Genomic DNA, 23,427 nt, shown 5'->3' on the forward strand with positions numbered 1-23,427 from the left:
TCATTGGAGAATACTGGGGAAAACTGACATGGAGAAAGCCCCTGCTTCTTGTCTTAAAGGAGAAAAGAGGCAGCCATGAGGTGTGGGGTGCCCCCGTGCGAAACTCCCACAGGGCCAGGCGGAGAGGCCCCTGTAGGAACAGGTCCCCAGGAAGACAGAAGGAGGCTCCTGCCCTGTGAGGAAAATTGCTGCTGTAGCCGGGCCAGGCCCTGGCGCCCCACCACAGGGATGCCCCCCTGGGGGTACCTTACCCACCAGGGACTCCCACGCCTTCGGATTAATACGACTATTTGTGAATAAAATTAGAATATCCTAATTGCAGCCAATTTCTGGATCTCATTTTGAATGGAGGGGGTTATATTAGAATCCTTTCCAACAACTTTTAATTTCTTGCCTTGGCTTTCGGGTATAAAATGAGCCAGATACAATATTGTAACCCAGTTGGATTTCCTTAGAAAATGAGGCTGAACACAGAAGGTAGCAGTGGAACCTTCGAGTGAAGATAATTATAATGAGCACTGGAATGGCCTCCTGAATGCAAGGCAAATTCCCTCCACGGTCCACCTGCCCCCAGGCTGCTTCCTGCCTGGGCCCTCCGCAGCAGGTGCAGCTGGAGCCTGGTGCAGGGCGCTGGGAAGAACTGCTCTGGACCCCCCGGGGCAGCCCAGTCTGAGCGCTCACCCCACCTGAGACCCAAAGAGCCCAGGAGGCTCCAGCCTTTCTGGATTCAGCAGGAAGGAAGGCCTCCCGCCCGCTGCCTGGGCCCTCTCCCTGGCGTTGTGGATGCCAAGGTGTGCATCTCCATGCAGCCATGCCCCTGACGGGAAGGTGCAGGCCTTGGCATCAGGAGCTGGAGAAAGGAGGTGGGCCACAAGTGCCCTTGAATAAAAACAAAACAAAACCCATGTCGGGTCTGGAAGGGCATCCAGGCTGCAGCTGTCACACAAATCTGTCTCAGGGTCCCTTCTCTGGGAGGCCCTCCCTCAGCTGCTGATGACCTGCCATGCGGGGTCCTGTCCCTGCCCCAGTACCCGTCCCTTTGCCAGGCCATGCTCCTGGAGGGTAGAGGAATCCCAGTGTGTGCTCCAGGGATTTCCCAAGGATTTCTCCTTTGTGTGTGGAGGCTGCTCCAGGTGGGCCTGGTGTCCCCTTCCTCACTCCTGGACAGGCACCGCAGTGGTCCCTAACGAGTCCTGGGGAGCTTTTCAGCCTTCCACAAGGGCTGCTGCTTGCTTCATCGCACTCCTGTTCCCGCAGAGCAGCTGAAGCACAGGGTCCCGGAAGCACCCTGTGAACAGGACGCACACCACCCTCTGCCCAGAGCTGTGGGTCCTGGGCCTGCAGGAGGCCGGATGCTCTGTGAGCCCTCAGGGCTGTGGCTGGCTGTCAGACCCGCCCAGAGCCTCTTGCCCTTACGCCCACCCTGTCTCCCACTGCGGGGACGTTGCAGAAGTGCCCTAACCCGTGTTTCTGAGTGGCCCTAGCCAGGCTGGTCCAAGGGCATGACCTGGAAGGAGAAGGGATCTCCCTCCCTGGGACACGTTGGCATTATGAACTGTTGAGAAATAGGAGCAACACACCTCACTTCATCTTACAGTCAAGTGTTCCCTCTCTTTAGTTTGGAAACCAGCAAACCCAATTTACCAACAGAGTTTTACACAACCAGGGGCCGAGAGGCTGGAGGGCTGGGTTCACACAGGCTCTTGAGTTTGTCCAAAGGGCCTTGCTGAGGGATTTCACCAATGACTCTGCAGTGTATTCTTTTTTCTCTTTCCTCCTTTTTTTTTTTTTTTTGGTACCCAGGATTGAACTTAGGAGCACTCAACCACTGAGCACATCCCCAGCCATTTTTTTGTATTTAATTTAGAGACAGGTTCTCATTGAGTTGCTTAGCGCCTCGCGAAGTTGCTAAGGCTGGCTTTGAACTCGCGATCCTCCTGCCTCAGCCTCCTGAGCCACTGGGATTACAGGCCTGCACCACTGTGCCCAGCTGCAGTGCATTTTTGACCTGCATTTTGACCTGAGCAGCTCATTTCAGTCTCTGATTCTGAGATTCTTAAGTGAAAATAAGCATGAGGAAAAGGAAGCCAGTGCCGTGCTGTGTTTTCCTGGGAGAGGCAGGAGCTGTGCCGCGTCCTGCAGGGTGTTCGGGAGCCCACGCTCACTCAGATAGAAAGACCAGTCCGATTTACAGCCCATGCCATAAAGCACTGCCACCATTTACGATTTGGGACTTTATAAACTATGCCAGCAGATTTCTTAAGTTGCTCCTGCTCATGAGAATTCTAGAGCTGAGCCTTGTAAGAGTTGTAGTTGCTTAAAGAATGAGGCCTAAAAGGTCACTTTTTTCATGGCTAAGTGATTAATAAGACTTTTATTGCCTTTGCTCAATACTTCAGCTCAGAGGCTCCTGCGCTCACGGAATGATGAGGCCAGGCCCCGGGGTTTCTTAGTGGTTAACCAAGGGCAGAGCTGGAGCTATTCCCTGGGCCTCCTGGGCAGGGGCTCTGGTTACCTGCCCCTGCCCCAGGTCAGCGGTGGCTCCTGGAGGTTAGTAGGCTCCATTTCTATTTTGGTACAAATCGCAATGGAGCTTTCTCTGAGAACTTGGTCTATCGAGGAGCACATCTGACTGAGCGGCAAGTTTTAACGGCCTGTCCAGGGAGTCCAGCGGGACATTTTCCTTGGGAACGTTTTCATTTGCAGCCTCCTTTGGAAATAGGCAGTTCCTAGGCAGGGGCCAGGAGACAAAGGCCCTTAGAGACCCTAGAACCCGACTTGGTCTCAGAGTGCCCCCAGAGTCCTCTCATGTCCCTCTGTGAGCGACCGTTGGCCCGCTTTCCAGCAGTGGGGTCAGCCTTGGGGACCCTGGATGACCCTGGCCAGCTTGAATGAGAGCCCCTGGGGCTGGGCCCACGTCCCGTCACAGTGAGGAAGGAACTCACAGGCCCACCCTGGCCTGGCCTAGTGGCCTGTAGCTGCCCTGAGATGGCCTTCCAGCACAGGGAGTGGAGCCAGGCTGGTGTAGGCAAGACAGCGGCTCCTTCTCAGGTCCTGGGCTAACAGGGCAGAGGGTAGCTTTCCCAGGCAGCAAGAAGGGCAGCCTGGTTCCCAACTCTGTGCCCCACTGTCAGCCATGTCTGGGCCCCTCCCTGCCCCGGGCACATGAGCACACTGCCAGTCAGAGCTGTGACAGACACCAGGCCAGGGCACCTGCTCGTCCTCACGGGGAGTGGCTGAGCTGTGCAGAGGAGGCTCCAGTGCCGTGTTCTCTGCGCCTGAGTCGAGGCTGGAGAAGCTGATCACACTCCTGCGGCAGCTCCGGCAGCTCCTCTGAGCCTCACAGGCACTTCACACATTGCTAATGAGACTAGACGGTGAAGAAAAGAGACTCAGAGTGTGAATGACACCATGCTGCATGCCATAAATACACAAATGACATTGCACTAGTAAAGTGGTCAATCAAGAAAAGAATATCAAGGAAAAAATCCACCTAAATCCTTCCCTTAGAGGTGACTGTTACTACCAATGGGGTCTATCTTCCTTCAAACTTTTTATTCCTCTAAAAATAGATTTTTAAGGGCTGGAAATACAAGTTGGTGGTAGAACTCTGGTCTTGCATGCACTAAGCCCTGGATTCCATCTCTAGCACTGAAAAACTAAATTAAGATGAAAACAGAGTTTGAAAAATCAAAACAAAATGTCTTTACCTTCCAGCATAACCAATATGGAACTGCGGTTGAGCACAGCTGAGCAGTGGCTTGTTTAGCCGTCGATTTCACAGGGTTGAACCTGATTCATACTCGATATCACCCTCTTCCCTCTTCATCAGTGTAAACTCTCAGAGAACACTTCTGATGTGCTCATATTACCCCATTCATTGTCAGTTCAAAAATCCTGCATTTTAATTTATTAAGTAGACTTCCCAATTTTTGTTACTTTAAATAATGCTTGGCTGATCATATAGATAAGTAGTCGTGTGTGTGAGTGTGTGTACGCTCATGCACATGAGTGGAATATGTTTCCTCTGGGCTGTAAACATTTGATCTCTGTTACCCAATTGTTTTGAGAAGGTTGTTGAAATTCAGCTTATCCTCCCAGCAGCGATGTTTGAGGTTCCTGGAGAACGTGTTTGGCCACACTGAATACTAAGGGATGTAAATATTTACCATGTGTCCTTTTAAAAATCACTCTCTTCTTCCTTCCTTCCTGCTTCCTCTGGGCTTCGGTGGCCTGCGTCCCCTTCTCAATGGACATTGAGCTCTGGCTGTCGGCTCAGGCTTTGGGATGGACGCCTCACTCATAGCAGTTGAATCAGCTCTAATGACAGAGCTGCCCCCTTGGGCTTGTGACCTGCCCACTGCAGCTTCTAGATGGGATTTTAACTGTCCCTAATGTGAAAGTAATCCTCAAAAGCAAATGACGTGGACTGAGTACATTATGGAATAAGAGTGAAATTTTACCTATTAAAACAGGAGAAAATGTTGAAATTGGTAAAATTTGGCCATTCCTGCTGAAGGCCCCTCTGCCCACGTCTGCATTTACCTGAAGTTCACCTGGGCTCACGGGGCTTTCGGCATGCTGACCCCTCCAAGGGCACCTGTATCCAAGAAGGGATGGGAGTCCTACGCAGGATGCTGTTGGCCCCTCCTGGTCACACAGGTCTCTGTCAGTGTGGGCGTGTTCTCTGAGTCACCCACCTAGTGGGGTCTACTCGGGCCACCTGCTCCTCTATGCAGGGCTGCTCTTGGCAGAGCTGAGGCAGTGACCAGGGGCCCACCTTCTAGGACGAGGCAGGGCTTGGCCCCTTGCCCCAAGCCTGGTCCCTTTATCCTGGGGCAGTCACCTTTAATCACTGGGACACTAGAGCCAGAAAGAGAAGACCCAGCAACATGCTCCAGAAAATGGGGTACAGCACGCTGGCATTAAAGGACAGGCTCTGTTCCCAGTCTGAGTGTGCAGGTGGAGTCCAGAGGTGGGCGGAGAGGCTGGACAGCGACAGAGCAGGACGCCCTCCTGCCTCCACCCCCGGTGCCTGGACCCAGATGCTCCTGGGCTCAGGCCTGAGGGAGTCTGGAGAACCCACTTCTGTGGCTGGGTGTCACTTCCACCTGCCCCCAGGGGTCTCGGTGACACTCCAGAACCCCATGCACATTCCAGGAGGAAGGACTGCTGCATCCCTGGCTGAGGGTTTTGGCCAATTCCCTGAGAGCCAGGCACAAGAAGGCACAGGAGAGACAAGTGCCGGAAAGGGAAGAAGGCCCCCGCCGTTGTCAAGGGCCCAGCATGAGCTGGGCAGAGGCTCAGGGGAGGGGACCGTCAATGACCAGGGACTGGGGCTCTCTTGGCAGCTGCAAGGAGAGACCACTGCACACAAGGCAAGAAGGGGCACCGTCTGTGCCTCTTTCCCTTCTGTCTTTAACACCACGTCACAAGGCGTGTCACATGGGCGCCTCCCTCCTTTGTTCACCTCAATAGGCTCTGAAGGCAACAGTGTCACCGCTCAAGTGCTGTCCCCACTGGGGCACAAGCTGGGGGAAAGGGCCAGCCCTGGAGGGGCCGGAGCCTGGACCAGAGATGAGCGCCCTTGAGACTGGTCACTTCTTCTGCAGGACATTCACACCTGGACAAGGAAACACGACCTTGACCTTGGCCAACAGTTGACGTCCCAGTTTCACTATCACCATTTTAATATGCCAAGGAAGTGAGAGACCCAATGTGTGTGTCTTGCTGATCACACTTGGTGAGGGACAGTGTCTGAAGTAACTGGGTCTGCATCTAGGGTGGAAATCAGCCCTGTTCTCCATGACGTGGCTGGACAGCCGCTGCTCCCCCGGGACATGCATGGGGGCCAGTGCAGACAGACGATGGCACTGCTTCTGTGCATGCACAGGAACCATGGTGTCCCCAGGTGCTGGCCTTAGGTGGGAGCCAGGTGCCCAGTGACAGCGAGGGGGGCCCTGGGGAGACCCATACACTCTCCAACACACAACCCGTGACACTCACCCTCTCCTCTGGCCATTGGGATCACTGGCCCTTTGTGATCCAAGGACTGAAACATACTCGACAGGCTCTTTAGGGGAGAAGACTGAAAGCCCAGTGCTTGCCGTGGAGGCTGCTCCCCTGCTGAGGCCTGACCGCGTCCTCACCCCGAGATGCCTGGCTGGCACCGGGCCTGACAGGACCTCTGTCTTCACACGTTTCAGCCTGCTCTGAACTCTCCCGGCCACTTTACTTAAATGGAAGCCATTTGTCTTGAAGCTGAATTGTCCCCAGGAGCAACGCAAAATCCTTTTACCCCTTTCTGGAGAGGCTTTGCTGGCGCTCGGTGGAGGCCAGAGCAATTTTCTCTGGCTGTCTTCTGCGCGGTCTCCACCAAACCTCAGTCACCTTCCAGTGGGTGTGACAGAGGCTCCGCTCATCCGTCCCCAGTGGGGGTGCCAGGCAGCCATCGCTGGGCATGACAGAGCTCTTTCCCTGCAGAGTCCCCGGCCTGCCGTGAGTGCTCGGGGGAACATGGGGAGCACGCCACAGTAGCTGGTTCTCTGGATCCCTGCAGGCTGCTCAGCATGCCCTGGGTCCCTGGCATCCAGGCCTGTCTGCTGCGGTGCCAGTCCCCTATTGGAAGTCTTTTAGTTCCCCCATCTGCCTTCTCCTACAGCAGGGCTTCCTGATATCATGGGGCCTTGAATTGTTTTCTCTGAATTCTCAGCACCCAGCACAGGACGGAGGCAGACTTTATCCTAAGCCCGTGTTTCTGAAAATGAATCGTTTTTAAATGACTCAGGCAGCCTTCCCTTGCTTTCTCTGCTGAGTCCCATGCAGCAAACCTGTCTGGATGTGGTTCCTATCACAGCTCGCTGGGACAGAGGAGCCAAGGCTTCCTGCAGGAATGACTGGCTTGGGGCTCAGGCGGGCACATCTCAGCTAAGCCTGGAGCCCTGTGCAGAGCTGCAGAGCATGGGGGCTGGCAGAGCAGACTCGGGAGCACACGTCAGGCATGCAGAAGCCAACGGAGGACTCCCGGGGCTGACGCTAGAGCAGTGTGAGCAGCAAGATGCATGCAGCGGAATTGGATCCTGAGAGTATGTGCTACATACCATGTGTCCTCACAGATGAAAGAAACTGCTGAATAAAGGTGCGAATGTGGAAGAATCCAAATCTCTTATGTAGCCACTGCCCTCGGTTAGCAGAGCTTGCTAAGTGTGGGCTGAAGTGTCCACCTTCATCAGGCTGCAGTGGGCAAAGGGCAGAGTAACCTGGAGGTGGGGACACGGACACACCTCAGCCAGGTGGTTGGGTCCAGGCCCCAGTGCTGAGAGCCGGGCCTGGTGGGGATCCCTGATGTCGTGCATGACACATCACACAACAGCCCTGTGGTCTTCTTCCCAATCCCACAGCCCCAGATGATCCCAGCCCCGGGGGATCCTTCAACATACCTGTCAGCACCCCAAACAGCAAGGCCATCAAGAACCAGGGAGTCTGAGAAACTCCCCAGTGTCGAGGAAATGTCAGGAGGGGTCCTGAGAAGAAAAGAGAAAGTCCTGCAGCAACCGCAGGATGAGTGGCTTTGTTAACCGCGGTGGGAGGGTGACGCCGTGACCAGCCTGGCCCACTGGCAGAGTTGGGGGCAGAGGAGCCTCCTGCAAGGTTCTAGCAAATTTTCAGTAATGCTAAAACTACTGTAAAATAAAATACGTGGCTTTTAACAATAACCCATCTAACAGATGCTTGATGATTAAAATACCAACCAAAGTTCTGCTGACCCAGCCTGTTTGCAAGACATAGCCCTCTGTTGTGACCTGCAGGTTGTGAGACTTTTGCAAATATCCTCTCTGCTCTCAAGACTTGGCTGCAGTGCTTTCTCCATGGAGCCCGGGGCCTGCAGACCAGGGCTGAGCCCTGGAGACTCCCAAGGAAGGAACAGTGTCACGAGTCTAGAAATTAAATTTCCTAATGTTCTAAGCATTGATTTTCTCGAAATGTTCGCACGGGTTTCATACAATGCCGCGTCGCTGATCTGTTGTACTCCGATGTTGCATTTTTTTTAACCATTGATCATTTCAGCGCAACCCCAGCTCAGAATCTGATGTTAATACCAACTCCATTGAATATCTTTCTCCAGGTGTCAGCGTTTTCTACTTGGGAGAAAGAATTGCACAAAATTGTGTTTGACCCGCGCTATCTCCTGCTAAACTCTGAGGAGCGGAAACAGGTACGGTGGCGTCCAGCAGGAAGACACTGCAGACACAGGACTAAGCGGCGGCTCTGGGCTTGTCACTGCTGGTGGACAGCTGCCTGCTGACTGCCCGTGCAGCGGGGAGGGGGAGCGTGTGGTGCGTGTGGAGCTTCGAGTTGTGAACGGGGGTCAGCAGTGCAGTGGGGTCTCTGCTGGGAATCCTTCTTACCTGACCGTCCAGACTTGACCAGAGGTAAAAATGCAAATTGGGGGACATAAGCCATGTTCCTGTGACTGTACTCAGAGTGTAAAGTCACCGGGCATGTCAGGTGCCATGTGATGTGAGTGACCGGGAGAGGTCCAAGGCACACTCCTGGAATAAGCAAAGGGTGGTGTTCTGGAAAGCAGGTCCAGGACAGCAGGGCTGGCTTGGAGTCAGGAGTCTGGAAGCTCTTTTGAAGACAGACTGGCCAGGGCTCTGTTGTGGTGAGGTCACTGAGCCTTCTGTTTCCAGGCTGACCAGGCAGATGGGAGAGGGCACTGAGATGACTGGGCTTCGGGAGAGGTGTGTCATCGCCAGGGTTAGGGTTAGGGAACCACAGCTTTAGCTGGACCTGTGGGGTCCACGGGGCCTGAGAATGGCCGGGCTTTCTCAACCCGAGTCCTCACATGAGGCCACGTCCTCCCTCTCACCGTACCCCGGGCAGTGAGTCACCTAGAACCAAGACTGACCGCAGAGGAGCCTTGGGTCATCCCAGAGAAGAAGGTCCATTGCCGTGGGCCCACGGGCTCTCCTCTGGGGTTCTCAGATGGCAGTTTGTGGTCAAGACCCAGGGGGAGCGTGGAGACTGCCTTTCTATTTTCAGTTCAGTCACCAGCTCATGAAGTCCCTGTGAGCAGATGCCGGAGACGATGGCAGGGAGCAGCCCAGGCAGAGTCTCAGCTGGTTGCCACCCCTGGAGCCGTAAAGTCCAGGAGCAGACACGGGTGGCCTTGGAAGTGGGAGGCTCCTGAGATGGCCACAGTCCTGTAGGAACCGGGAACTGATTACCTTTAGCAGAGTTTCAGTTTTGAGAAAGAAGCATCATTGACCACGAGAGGTGTGAGCATGACTCCGGATAACCCTGCCATTGAGGGGGCTGGTTTGGGAGACCACAGAGTTTAATCGCTGACACCGTCTCACCCCTTTGCTGCATCATGAGATGGGAAGGTCCGAGCGTCCACCACAGCGGCACAGAGCAGGGAGCCTGTGTCCACGTGGCAGCCACACCCTGCGCCCTGGAAGCCACCAGCGGCTGGAGTCTGACCGCCACCTGCGGGGAGGCTCCTGCTGCCATCTGTTGCCGTCCTTTCTCTAAGTCACAGATATTTCTAGTGGCCACCACTCTCTCAAGAGGAAGTTGAAGAAGGAAGACCTCCCACCCCCAAGAGAAAGGCCGGCAGAGAAGAGGCCCCTTGAACACTTCCGGCTCGATGCTCGAGCTGCGTCTCCAGGGAGGACCTGAGGCAGGGCCTGGCCGCCGCAGCTGGAGACCACTGCCCTCCATGCTAGAGACAGCTGTCCTGTGCACCGCTGGCAGGGAGCGGGGGGCTGCACGTGGGCAGGCCAGGCAGAGGGCGCAGACCGCCCAGGGCCGTGCCTTCCCACGCCGACTGGTGGGGAGTCCTGCCCTCGTCCATGGCCTGCAGACAGATCCAGTGGGAATGTCAGCCCACACCTGGAGTCATTATTGGGGGAAACCTTCAAATGTCCCTGTGGAGTCTCCTAGAGGAAGCTGTGGTCCCCAAAAGGCCCAGTGAAGAGAATGCAGCCACCAGCGGGCAGACTGCAGCAGCGGGGGCCACGTCAGCTCAGGGGCTGCAGCTGCACCGGCACAGAAGCTCCACAGCTTGTGTGAGCAGGGCACCAAGCTGGACTGGGAAAAGACACAGTGTTCGGGCCTAATGCAAAAAGCAGAGCCCTATTGACAAATAAATAGCGCAAGCAAGCGTGTGCTGAGGCCCTGCGTCCCCAGTGCCTCCGTGGAGAGGCCAAGGCTCTGCGGTGAATGATGCCACCCTCCCTCCACCTGGGGCTGCAGAGGAGGAGAGAGCGTGAGCCAAAACAGAGAACAGGGCCAGGGAGTGCAAACTGGGCCTGTTTCCATGGCAACGAGTACTGTTTGGCTTCATCACAGCAGAGCTCACAGTAACGAGATAATGGCCAACGTTATCTCTTTTAAAAAGTCATGCCCCACTTTGGAAAAAAAATGGTATGATTGTTAGGAGGAAAAAATCCTGCTCTATTAAATCATAGCATCATAAATAAAGCAACTGAGAAAAAGGAGAGACGAGAGAGAAAAATCTGATTCGATGGATAAATGGTTCCAGGCAGAGAGGTGCAGGTATTCCACGGGAGCTCTGACCCCACAGCCAGCCAGCCTTTCTACCCAGATTTAAAATTAATAGAGCAAAACTCTGGCTAATGAGGGAGCCACATGCTTTTATTTGGATAATAACCTTGCATTCACCTCTTTTATTAGTTTAAATTATAAGATGACTAGACTCCATACCTTATTATTTGCCTTAAAAGTGGAATTAGCCAGTCAGATTCTTAAATAGACAGGCACCTGCTCTAAGGCTCAGCCATAGGCACTGCTGCATCCTCGGGTGGTAAGTGACACTTTGTGTTTATGATCCCATAAATGTTTGCCATTAAAGAGGGACCTGAAACAGGAAGACAAGGTCAAAGAAGGCCAGGGCCAGCTGGCTCCTGCCGGTTCCCACCTCCCCCCACAGCGGGCTGCTGCTGCTGCTGGAGACCTGCAGCCGCCCTGCACTTGGGTGCGACCCCCAGGCCTGCATGGGTTGGTACAGAGGTGGCACCACGTGTGGGCTTTTTACTGTTGCTTTATTTATATTTGCATAAGAATTTAAATTACCTCCAGTCTATTTTTTAAATATTCTTGAGGTTTTGTCAGCATTAGGAATGAAATGACTTTGTCCCCTCCCTGCCAACTTCGTAGTCTGTAAGTGACAATTTTTCAGGTGTTAGAACGATGAGCAATCTTCTTCTAATAAAAAGCATGAGGCTTCTGTGGACCGTGGCAGAGAGGTTTCAGCATTTGATGTGGCTCTGGTTTCTGAGAGGAAGATCCTGGAGTCTCGGGGGGATTTCCCTGCCGACGGGACAGAGGAGGTTTCCTTGGTCACATCTGAACACCTTTCTGGCCCAGCGAGGGTCTGGCAAGCCCAGCGGGGGCTCCTTGTGCTCATCCAGCCTGGACGCCCCCTGCCCCCCGCTGCAGGGTGGGGTTCTCAGGAACTGGAGGTCGGGAGTCCTCTGTTCACAGGTTAATGTCATTTTTGGAGGCTCGAAGGCCAATGACCTTGCCTTGGGAGGAGACTAGAGAAAGCTCAGAACCCAGTGTCACTGTGCCCATCGGCGATGGGAAACTTGACAGGCCAGGGACTGCTCAGAAGCTACTCAGGGTCCAGACGAGAAGCACACCTGAGGGGCTCAGAGAGGGCCACCCCGCAGCTCCTGGGACTCCGGCTGCAGGCCACGGTGTGGCCCAGAGGTGGGGCCTGTGTGTGGACCAGCACTGGGCCTCGGGGTGGGGTCCACTCTGTGGACTAATTGGTGCCCTTGAGAGCGCAGCAGAAGGGCCACGGCTCACAGGCCGGGCCACGGGGAGTGGGTGGCTCACCCAGGGGTTCCATTTCTCCTGTGTCATCCCATAATGCTTGTGTCTGTGTGTTTCAAGATATTTGAACAGTTTGTCAAGACGAGGATAAAAGAAGAATACAAGGAAAAAAAGAGTAAGTTGCTGCTCGCCAAAGAAGAGTTCAGAAAGCTCCTGGAGGAGTCTAAAGTGTCACCCAGGTAAGGCGGGGGCACTCAGGGTGTTTTCCGGGGCCAGCAGGTTGTCAGCGGTCACAGGAGGCCTGAGGTTCCCCCTGTAGAGTCAGGTGACCTAACATGCCGGGGACCCTGAGAGGGCTGACTGTAAAGACGGGACCGTTCCCCCCTCTGGGGAGGAAAGCGGCTTTCCTATCACACCGTGGTGTGTCAACCCTCTGTCACCACCTGTGTCCTCCCCACACGCATGAAGGGCCAGGACCTGGGCTGCCCACAGCAGTCCCGAGACCCAGGCCCACAGGACACAGCAGCTCCCACCACCCTCCCCCCGTCTGACCACTCAGCAGAGCCGTGTGAGGGTCAACCAAGGCCACCAGGGCGAGTGACCTGTGTTGACTTGGTCACCAAGGCTGCTAAGATAACAAGGAGGGCAAAGAAAGCCGTAGGACAGGGTGGCAGCAAGCAGAGGCGCCCCTCAGCTTAGTTCTTTAAAGTCACCTGAGCTGACTCTCTTTTAGAAAAGTGAACATGTGCTCCTTCTAGAACCAGGAGATAAGGCATTTGTAGGCATAAATGATGGGTTCTGATGCATTTCATTTTAGATCGCTTGGCATCGGTCCTCTCAATGGAGATGTAGGCTTCCACGTCTGGTGTGTGACCCTCGTGGTCGATGGCTGGGTGGCCAAGTTATGTAGCTCACACAACCTGGTAAAGCGTCTTGCCTTCCAGATGGGGAGAAACTGAGCACAAATCATCCCCATCACGGAACGCTCATCTGGAAGAGTCTGCAGCCTGGGTTTCCTGTGGCCCCGCAGCTGTGAGAAGTGGGTTCTAGACTCGTCTCTGTCCCCATGAGTGGCTGAGGGAGGGGAGACGGGGGAGGTGGCCCTGACACCATGCAGCTCCTGGCCTGGCCCAGCCAGTGGGCAGGTGCTGGACCTTCATCTGCTTCTGCATCCTCACAGGAATGGGGGTGACCACACCAACCTCAGAGACCCCCAGAGGATGGCATGTGGTGCTGCAGGGTCCACCAGTGCTGGGCAGCAGATGCTCAGGACACAGCAGGTGCCACAGGAATAGCCCTGCTGCTGTCCTCACTAGAGGTGGTCAGCAAATGTTAGCCACAAGCCACACATGAGTCTCTGGGGCTGCTGCACAGTGAAGGGGGGACCACACAGCACACACAGCATATACACACACACACATACATACACTACACACACCATACACACACCATGATCCACACACACACACACACACACACACACACACACACACCATGGTCCACACACACACATACACTACACACACCATACACACAACATGGTCCACACACACATACACACACACACACACACACACACACACCATGGTCCACACACACGCCTTTAAAATGTGCACTTGGCATATATTACTGTATTGACTTTAAAATCTATGTTTCGACTTTAAAAGCAGCCAAGTCCTCAGCGTCCCCAAAGCCCTTCCGGGGTCTCCTCTCCCTGTCTGCAGCTGGGTCACAGCCATCTCAGTGACACACACAGGTGGTGGCGCTCTAGAAAGCCAGGCAACCAAGCCCAGGCCTCGGGGGCAGCATCTGGGGCTCTGTCTCATCCTGTGGTCATCCAGGCTGATCCCCGTGGCCCACCTCAGGTCGCTCCTGAGAAGCTGTGGGAACGGCTGCCTCAGGGATAGTCCCGGGCACTCCAGGTCTTGGGCAGCAGGATTGATGCCTGGCCCTACAGCCCCACCTCCTGCAGTGGCCAACAGGCAAGAGGCCTTGTTTACCAGAGACCCTGTTTACAGAGGTGCATTGCAGACCCAGATGGCCTCACAAGCTTGGTGACAGCTTGGCAGATCTGCAGAAAGCCAGCGCTGTCCCTCTGCACAGCCCAAGAGCACAGAGCTGGAATTCCCCATCCTCTTCAGGGCCTCTTCCTTGCAGGGATGTCAGTAGGGCTGAGTGGGAGTGGCCCTGTGCAGGCCTCCCGGGCATGCCTCGATCCTGTGCAGGCCTCCTGGGCATGTATGACCCCTGTGCAGACCTCCTGGGTATGCCTCAACCCTGGGCAGGCCTCCTGGGCAGGCCTTAGCCCCTGTGCAGGCCTTAGCCCCTGTGCAGGCCTCCTGGGCATGCCTGTCTCCTTTGTAGGCCTCCTGAGAATGCCTGACCCCTGTGCAGGCCTCCTGGGCATGCCTCGACCCTGTGCAGACCTCTTGGGCATGCCTCGACCCTGTGCAGGCCCCCTGGGCAGGCCTCAGCCCCTGTGCAGGCCTCCTGGGCATGCCTGACCCTGTGCAGGCTCCTGGGCATGCCTCGACCCTGTGCAGGCCCCCTGGGCATGCCTCGACCCTGTGCAGGCCCCCTGGGCGTGCCTTGACCCTGTGCAGGCCTCCTGGGCATGCCCTGACCCTGTGCAGGCTTCTGGGCAGGCCTGTACCCAGCAGACAGGCAGAGGAGTGGCAGCCCTCACAATGGCAGCCCTCTCCTGTCAGGTGCAGGAAGTGGAGAAGCACAAGAGCATGCTAGTTTTGTGGCCCACAATTGTTAAACATTAGAGGACATAGGAGAGAGAGAAGGGGTAAAGGGGAGCCACAGGGAAGAGGAAAGCGGGAAGGAAGGAGGCCTCGGCGCCTGGCAGCTGCCGAGGAGGGCGCAGGCCCCTCTGGGTGCCTGAAGAGGACAGGTGTGAGCAGCGTGGCAGTGGTCCTGTCCGGGTGTGAGAAGCTGTGCAGTTGCAGCTACATTTCATACAGTGGTTAAACGCCTGCAGGAAACGTGAAACCTTCTGCAGAGAGAAAGGAGGGCATGGGGAGAAACCCTTGACAGGGCCTGAGCCGATCCCCACTGCCGTGGGCACTTCCCCAGGAGCCCCACCTGGTGAGGGCCAGGCGGCCGGCGGGTTGAGCCCTGTCTGTGGCTGGGAGGAGGGCCGTGGCTCACGCAGCCCACCAGAGCCTCCGCCCTCTGCTGTCACTGTCCCCGGCTTCAAGTTCAAGGTGACAGGACAGACCCATGGCCCACCCGCATCCCCCTCGCCACCATGAGCCTGGCCTCGCTGGCCCAGGCTGGCCTCCTGACGTTTCCACCAAAGGACTCGGTGCCTAGCAGGTGGGTTACCCCTGACCTTGGGTGCTCTACCCCAGCGTGCTGCATCCTCAGCGTGTCCAGTGGGGGGTCACAGAGCTCCACTGCAGTGGACAAGGTCCAACCCACCGCCCATTAAGGTGGAACAAGATCTCAGCTGTGACCAGGGCCAGGGGGAATGGGTCCCAGCTACTGGGGCCTCTAGAGAGGGCGTGTCCCCAGAAGGCATGCTGGCCCTGGATTCTAATGAGGTGTGGGCAGAAGAAAAGAGGGAAGGGTGTGCAGAAGGAACAGCATATGCCAAGTCCAGCGGCAGGTAGGAGCCTGGCAGGAGCAGCGGGGAGAAGACTCTAGGGGTGCAGAGTGATGGGGGTGTCGGGACAGGCCTGGAGCCATGTCTGCAGGGATGACGCCCAGCGTGGGCAGCAGGTGCAGGAGGCCAGTGCTTCCCTGCCAGCCTGCTGGTTTGCAGCACCCTGTCCCTTGGGGCTTTCTCTGTCTCAAGGCAGGCTGCCTGTCCTGGTCATGGTCAGGGAGCCAAGGTTTGCTCTCAGGGAAGACTTCTCAGAGCTCTCTCTTGCGGAGCACAGTGGTGCTTGCCTATAATCCCAGAGTCTTGGAGAGAAGCAGACCAGAAACCCCCACCCAAAAGGCTCTGCCATGACGTAGCTTGTCCTCTTCTCAGATCAGCAGGATGTCTGCAGGGGTCACTGAGGCCGGAAGTTCCTCTTTCTGGTAAATGCCATGTTTGTGCACAAAAGGTGTGACAGGGTTAGGGTCCCTAAGCCTGTTGTACAAAAGATACTATCTCTCTTTTTTTCTTGGTAAAGACTTACAAAACGTCTGGTCTAAAAAGCACTTTCTGAGAACTCAAAGAAAGAAAAAGGTTACTTTTATATAGACTCCTCCTGTAGGGAAACTCCAAGCCCCCACCCCTCCATGCTGGGTCTAAAGTTTAAACAATTTCTAGACTCATGGTCCAGAGAATGTTTTAGAGTGTCCAGTAGCACTGTGGACTGGCTGCAGCCAATAAACCTGCTCCCTGAAACCCCTCAGGTAGCCAGTTCCTTCTGTGCTGCTTCAGGAGGCTGAGGCAGGAGGATGGGAAGTTTGAGTCCAGCCCCAGCGACTTAGTTAGCGAGGTCCTAAGGACTTGGGGAGACCTTGTCTCAAAAGATAACTTAAAAAATGAGCTGGGCATGTGTCTCAGTGGTGAAGCCACCCTGGATTGAATCCCCGTTCCAAAAAAATAAAAAGAGAACTCTTTCTTTTTTCAGGACCACATTTAAGGAGTTTGCTGAGAAGTATGGTCGGGATCAGAGGTTTCGACTTGTTCAGAAAAGAAAGGATCAGGAGCATTTCTTCAACCAATTTATACTGATCCTTAAGAAACGGGACAAAGAAAACAGACTAAGGCTACGGAAAATGAGATGAGTCTGTGGAAAATTCCGTAAGACCGCGGGCAGCTGAGAGCGTGGTGAGGGGCCAGGCATGGAGCACGGCCGGCGGGGGCCTCCGCGTGGCTGGGGACCGAGGCCTGGGGCTCCTTCTCAGAGGATTACTGTTTCATATTGAAGCTCTCTTTTGTACCACATTCCGAGTTTGACGCATTTCTAATTGCCATGATGCTGTTGATTCCTTCATTGTTTTAATTATGCAAATTTACTTGTAATAGACACAGCTTATAAGCCCACTGCAGGTTTGTAACAAGGAGAAACCATCTATAATAATCTTGGGGTGTTTTCTTCATGGAAAAGATTACCTGGGACTTCCGGGCACCTTGGCAAGTTGCTCCGCCCTGTGGGGGGTCTCTGTGGCAGGAAGTCCCCTCGCTCCAGCGCACCGTGGTCTCTGTCTCATTTCTGAGTAGTAGAATAGGGTCTCATCGCTCATCATAGTGACAAGAGAACATTCCACACGTGGGCCCCGCACCGCCTGCGGTGGCCACAGGCGACTGCCCATTCTTCCCTGAGGGGGTCCAGGCCAGAGGCAAGGAGCCACGCTGGCCGTCCGTCAGAGGTCCTACGACAGAGAATTATTTTGTACAAAATCATCATATTAATATTTGAGTTATTTTTATTGTATGCCCAGAGTTTGCATGAGATTTTTCTCATCATCTTTGTATAAAAATTTTAAATTTTTTTTAATCAATAAATATTTTAAGCCAGTGTGTTTTTGTGGCAGAGATTTCTACCATAAGCAGTAAAATTGTGTGGACTAGAGACGCAGGTCTCAGAAGACTCGGGTGGGGACTGTGACTCGCGGGAGGTGAGGGCCCTGAACCTCACAGGCCCCTGGCAGGCTCCGGCCCTGAGCGGGGCAAAGACGCGCGAGGGCTCTTCACGTCTGCAGGTCCCTTATTGCCTGTCCCTCAGGGAGCAGTGGGGGCCTCCTGGCTCCTGCTCCTCCGCACGCACAAGAGCACTTTCTGCCACGTGTACCAGAATGTCGCTGGGACCTTCCCGGGACGTGCCCTGGCCTTCACAGCTGAGTGGTTGGTGTGTCACCGCCGATGTCAGCGACTCCAGCTGCCTGCGCCTGGGCTTCGGATCAGGCCACGGCTCAGGCAGCACGGCAGGACCAGACTTCCAAGGACCCAGTGCCAGTCCAGGACCAGTCGAGTCCAGGTGGGAGCTAGAGACCGCCCGTCACCCCAACAGGGGCCTTCCTGATGGGGAGAGTGTGACCCTCTGGTGCAGGAGCCGGGGCTGGTGAGCTCAGATAGCCGTGGGCAATGCAGGACTGACAGACAGACAGAGCAGACCCCGCAGGGCTCAGCGAGCCCAGGGAGAGGGCCCCGGCCTGACCAAACTGAGCAGCTGCCCTGCTGGAGAGGGCCCAGCGGTTCTGTGCTGCGAGTTGCTGGTGCCTGGTGGGAGGCCCACCTCGTGGGGCACTCCAGTGGGTGCACCCAGCCCAGGCAGGGTGGCCAGGTGCGGCAGGGGGTGGGTGGGAGGAGCTGCTGGGCCCCTGGGTTTGCATGGAGGGAGGCCCTCTCCCACCCACCAGGGAGAGGTGCCCCTTGAGGGCCACTGCTGGCCAGCCCACGCCTGGCAGGGGCCGCAACCTGATGGGCCACGTTGAGCTGGAGCTCACCCACGAGCCTCACGTGGGGTTTGCTCCGAGGGTTTCACAGGGAGGGAAAGGCCTGGACCAGGTGCCCTGAGCAGCTCCCGCATCCCCTGGGGCTGTTCCCGGTGTGTGGCCTCTGCCTGGGGTTGGGCTCCCTGGCACCTCCCCACAGAGGAGGGGTGTGCAGGCGGATCTCGCCGAACCTCTCTAGTGCTGCCCCATCAAGAGCGTCCTGCATCTGTAGAGAGGTCTGTGCAGGGAACCGAAGCTGTAGAGGAAGGCGGTTCTGTGGACTGAGTCCTCCTCCTCCTCCTCCTCCTCCTCCTCCTCCTCCTCCTCCTCCTCCTCCTCCTCCTCGCTGTGAAAGGCCCTGAGGTGTGGGCAGGGCTTGAAGAGGCTGCTGGGGATCTGGAGAGTATGAGATCTGAAGGTCAGTGGTGAAGGGCTAAAACAAAATACCTGAGGCTGGGCAATCTTTACAGTGAAGAGATTTATTTAGCTCATGGTTCTGGAAGTCTGAGAGCTTTGGTGAAGGCTTCATGGCAGATGGCATCACAGTGGCAGAAGAGAAAGGGACAAGGAGCAGTGACATGGTGAGGCAGGAGGTCAGAGGGTGAGGAGAGGTCTGTTGTGCCTCTTGGAGGAACCAGTCAGCAGACTACCTGGGTCCCCATGTGAACTGCACTGACCCTATTTGTGGACAGGCCCTCAATGACTGATTGCCATCAATTGGATCATGAATGTCCCCAAAGTCCCCTGGGTTAAAGGCACGGTCCCCAGACCAAGGCACTTTGAGGAGGCACGGGAAGCTGGGTCACTGGAAGGGAACTTTTGGGGGGATGTTGGGTGCCCGCCCTCTGATGTCTCTTTGCTTGCTGGCTGCCATGAGGTGAAGTCGCCTCCTCTGCCACAAGCCTCTGCCCTGAAGTGCCACCTTGCCCCAGGACCAAAAAACCAGCCGACCAACAGGGACTGAAACTGCAAACTGAGCCCAACCAACCTTTCCTCTTTTGGCCTGTGCTTACGTTGGGTATTCCGTCACAGTGGTGGAACCCTCCCAGTGCACCTGGACCTCGCCTCTCAGGGGCCTCCCAGCAGAGACCAGGCTCCCAGCAGGTGCAGCCGGTGGGACCACTCAGCCAGTGGGATGGCGCAGGGTGTGGAGATGCTCCTGTCCCTGCAGTGAGGGGTCAAATGCAGGGTGCACATGGGAGTGATCCTAGTGCCTTGGCCCATGTCTTTCCCTGGATTCCTTGAGGATAGCTTACTGACCAACACCAAAGCCACCCTGGTGCCCAGGGTGCAGGGACACCTGAGCTGGACAGCTGTGCTCATCAAGGCTGGCGTGGCTGTGGCCACTGGGCAGCCTCTGCAGGCCAGTCCTGTGGGATCCTCTCTGTTGGTGGGACAGCCTGTTCTCCTAACTAAGCACCCCTCAGGTGCTGGACCTGCTTCTCCCATCTCCACAGTCTCCACAGTGGAGGTGGAACGAGCCCTCTGTTGCCATGTTTCTCAGCAGGGTCTTCTTCAACCCAGGACCTTATTTAGGAGGACGTGGTGCAGTGATGGGCTCATGGCCAGGGATATCCCCAAGCACCCTCCTCCCAGATGCAGCCGGCTCCGGGGTCTGGAAGGGCTGAGAAGCCCGAATCCAGGAGGCAGGGTGCTGTCCCGGGGTCATGGCACAGGCCTTAGGCCAGTGCCCACGTGAGCAGCTGACCCCCTGGAGTCATGTTGCGTGGCCCTGGTCACCACGAAGTACAGAGACATGGCCCTCTCGTTGGTGATGAAGCCCGCCCTCCCACAGCCCGGGGCTCGGGGACACCTTGGTTCCCTCGAGGTCTGTGCTTGCTTCCTGGCCCCTCAGGCTCCTCCTGTCCTGAGCACTGGGTGGAGCACATGGCTGCTGGCTGCCAGGACGAGGCCTGCCAGCTGGTTCACCGGGAGGACGCGTCTGGTCGGGGCTCGCCAGGCTCTGTGGGCAGGGCTCTGGGGCTTAGCGCTGGCCAACAGGAGCTCACGGACTCCTAGAGTCAGAGGCAGGGAGATCTAGAGGACGGTCACTGCTCTGCAGGGCAGGGGAGTGACGAGGAGCTCTGGGCCGCTGGTAGAGCTGAGATCTCTGGCACAGCATCCGAGTCTGTCCCTGGCTCTGGAAGAGGGGGCCGGGGCGACATTTCCACGGCCTTCTTCTTTGCCCCTGCTCCCACCCGTCCCCATTACTTCTCAGGGTCCTGTGGATGGCTGGGCTGTCGGAGCTGACCTCACCTTAGAGTGACTTGGCCAGGGTCCCAGGGGCCCCAGGACTTGTCTTCCAAGGAGGGGGCCATGCCAGAGGGCCGTTTGTCTCCCAGTTCCTCTCCCAGCATTTCCTACCTGCTGGGGCTGTGAGTCACCACACATGGGCTCTGTGGCTTTCCCTTGGCCTGGCAATGAGGGAGCGGCAGGCAGGGGGTGGACAGTGGTTCCCACAGAGGAGAGGGTGTTGGACACAGCATGGAACCGCTGGCCACCATCATCAGCATTACGGTCATCACCCTCGATGGTGGCCACCAATGCCATACTGCACACAGCCATGCCCAGGCTGGCATCGGCAGTGGGATGTGGGGGTCCTGTGACTCCCAGGACCACACAGCGCCGGGCCTGCAGAAAGCCACCAGAGTATGTTTTTATTCACAAAATCACAATTGTGGTCCCGAGTATTCAAAGCTATAGAAAGGAGCTGACAGGAAGTCCCTGTATTTCCATCTCCATCTCCATGATGCCTGTCTGTGAATCCACCGACATGCTGAGAGGGAAGGCAAGCTTGGGTACAAACACAGAAGCCCTCGCCTGGAAGCCAAGCTTCAACACGTGATGAGTGCGTCTGAGGGCGAGGCGTCAATCACGTCCTCTTCAGGGCTGCAGATGGGATCACACATTTTGACTTCTGTACATACACAGGCATTGTAGAGAGACAACAGACCACTTGGTAGAACTCAAAGTCACGATTTTCTTTCATTTTTGCACACTATGTCTTAATTGCGTGGTGTAACGAGGATGTACTCAGCAGTGATCTCCAAGCTGGTAAAGAATGAATAATAGTAAATAATAAATACCTTCCCGAGAGTCAATCAGCTAGGACCACACCCAGGCACAGGGCCAGCGAGTGTTGGAAGGGGATGGCATGCTGTCCTTGACACTGCCTCAGCTGGGAGCCCCAGGATGTGGCCTGGGGCTGGGTCCTGCCTGTGACCTGGACCTCGCGGTGGCCTGTGGCTTTGTCTCACTGACCCTGACCTTATTTCTGCCCTTCCCCTGGACTCAGCTGCTCTCACATCTGCACTGGGCCTCTGTGGGGGCTCCCTGCCCATGGTACCCCCTCTTCACATTCAGCTGTGCTGCCAGCACTGTCCCTTCCCGGGCACCTGGAGCTTCCGCACAGCACAGGTGCCCCTTGGGGAACCTCAGCTCAGGGTCCAGAGAGGACACAGGCCCTGGGCCCTATGGCCGTGAGTGACGGCCGTAGAGTGGGCCTGGGAGACGGCCACAGCACTCTGGGACAGGACCCCAGCAGGTCCGCTCCGGCCGTCTCTGGCCAAGCGGTTCTCTCCTCCTTGCTGCTTGGGGCCCCGCTCTTAACCGTCCTGGTGTGGCTTCATCGTGTGATGTGCTCCAGAATTCATCAACATAAGGGAAACTCGCTCAGTTGCATTTTCTGAACACTTAGACTCTGCTCTGCTTTCCTTTCCCCATCAGGTGAGGAAAGTGGGACCGGTTGAGGCTCCTGGTGGCTCAGCAGGTGCTGTCGGGACCCCTGTGGAGTGTGCCGGGAGGCCGGTGCTCACAGCCACTGGGCTCCCCTTGCACAGTAGGCAGGGCCCGATGCCCACCTGGGAGAGCCCGCCCATGACTGGGTGGTGTGGAGGAGGATGGCCCCGGGAGGAGAGGGATTGGACACTGCCCAGGACAGCAGAACCTGAGCAAGCATTTCCACGAGTGCTGAGTCTCCCCTCCTGTGGCGGGAGCCCCCCGCTTCCTCTGTTCCCCAGCATCACACTGACGGCAGTTTGTGGTCATCGGAGCAACACGTGGGTTTGGAATGGGGGAGCCGGGCCGGGATGGTCCTCCAGGACGCCAGGGCTCTGCCCAGGGACAGGCCAGGCAGAGCTGAAGTCACCCTCTGTGCCACCTGCACATGTGGCTCTGTGCCTCTGGCCTGGTCTGATGGGGGGTCTGCTCCCCTGAACCTTCTCCACAGTGGGGGACGGGCACTGAGCTGCATGGCGTGCCAGGCCAGGCCCTGCTCCTCACTCAGGGCACCTCCCTTGGGGCTGCCACCCTGTGAGGAGGCCCAGCTGACCGGCTGGCCATGTGTCACCACCCGTCTCCAGGTGGCATCAATAGGTGAGCAAGGGAGTGAGCCGTGGGGGATTCTAGCCCAGCCTTTGAGAGACGCCAGCCGACAGCCAGGGCAGCTGACGTCCGCCTTGTCCAGTCACAGCCATGAGCAGACCAAGAGCTGCTGCTGCTGTAAGCCATTGCGTCTCAGGGGAATTTGGTGTGCCACCTCTGTGACTGAAGCCCACCCTGTTTCAAATGACGGTGACCCTTGATCTGTGAAGAACTCAGAAACTAACCTTAGTGGGTAATTCAGCAAGACAGCTCCTCCAGCAGACTGGGCTGGGCACCTTGCCCCTGCCTCATGGGGTCCCTCAGCTGTCCTCTGCCCTCTCTACCCAGAAGACCCTGGGGTTTAGGAGACAGGCGCCCACCACAGCCACCTGATCCAAAGACCAACACCCAGCGGGCTCGCCCAGGGCAGGGGCGCACGTGGGTGGCACGTGGGTGGCAGGGGTACACCAGCTCTGCATCTCTTTCCCACGGGGATGGCCTTTCACACAAGCCCTTGGCCCCCGGGGCCAGGTAGCCCGTTGAGAGCTCTGCAGGACTTTCCCTGTCCACCCCCATCCTTCCACACCCGAGTGTCCCTGCTCACACTGGTGTATCTGTCGGCAGAAGCGTGGCCCTGTCACAGTAAAGCCGAGTTGGACAGCTTGCTGGACATTCTCAGCGTGACTCTGGGCATCTCTTGTCCCCGATCAGTTACCTGTAAGTTTTTTCATGTCTAATTTGGGAGCAGTCATGGGGGCATCTCCACATTCATCCCCGTGTGGCCTTCCATCCCACAGGACCAGGTCCCGGTGGCTGAGGCCGGGGAAGCCCACAGGTGACTTGGGCGGCTGGAGGCTCTGGCAGTGTGAGGGCCGA

The 23,427-nt window shown here is 56.5% G+C and overlaps 1 protein-coding gene across 6 annotated transcripts in view; it reads left to right on the forward strand.

The window, feature by feature from the left end:
• Tcerg1l (transcription elongation regulator 1 like) overlaps positions 1 to 17,273 on the forward strand; it is a 167,936-nt gene extending 150,663 nt beyond the window's left edge. For 3 of the 6 annotated variants that reach the window (XM_078024099.1, XM_078024087.1, XM_078024084.1), the window contains 4 exons: positions 8,126 to 8,215; positions 11,926 to 12,044; positions 12,750 to 12,844; positions 16,383 to 17,273. In XM_078024099.1, coding sequence (XP_077880225.1) covers positions 8,126 to 8,215; positions 11,926 to 12,044; positions 12,750 to 12,844; positions 16,383 to 16,486 — 408 coding nt within the window. In that variant the 3' untranslated portion in view covers positions 16,487 to 17,273. Of the gene's footprint in view, positions 1 to 59; positions 4,169 to 8,125; positions 8,216 to 11,925; positions 12,045 to 12,749; positions 12,845 to 16,382 lie in introns of those variants that run through there. The other 3 variants (XM_021723391.3, XM_078024092.1, XM_078024097.1) reach the window with 3 other exon arrangements.
• Positions 17,274 to 23,427: the final 6,154 nt, after the last annotated feature.

The sequence above is a fragment of the Ictidomys tridecemlineatus genome, chromosome 1 (genome assembly GCF_052094955.1).
Source record: "Ictidomys tridecemlineatus isolate mIctTri1 chromosome 1, mIctTri1.hap1, whole genome shotgun sequence".
Taxonomy (NCBI): Eukaryota; Metazoa; Chordata; class Mammalia; order Rodentia; family Sciuridae; genus Ictidomys; species Ictidomys tridecemlineatus.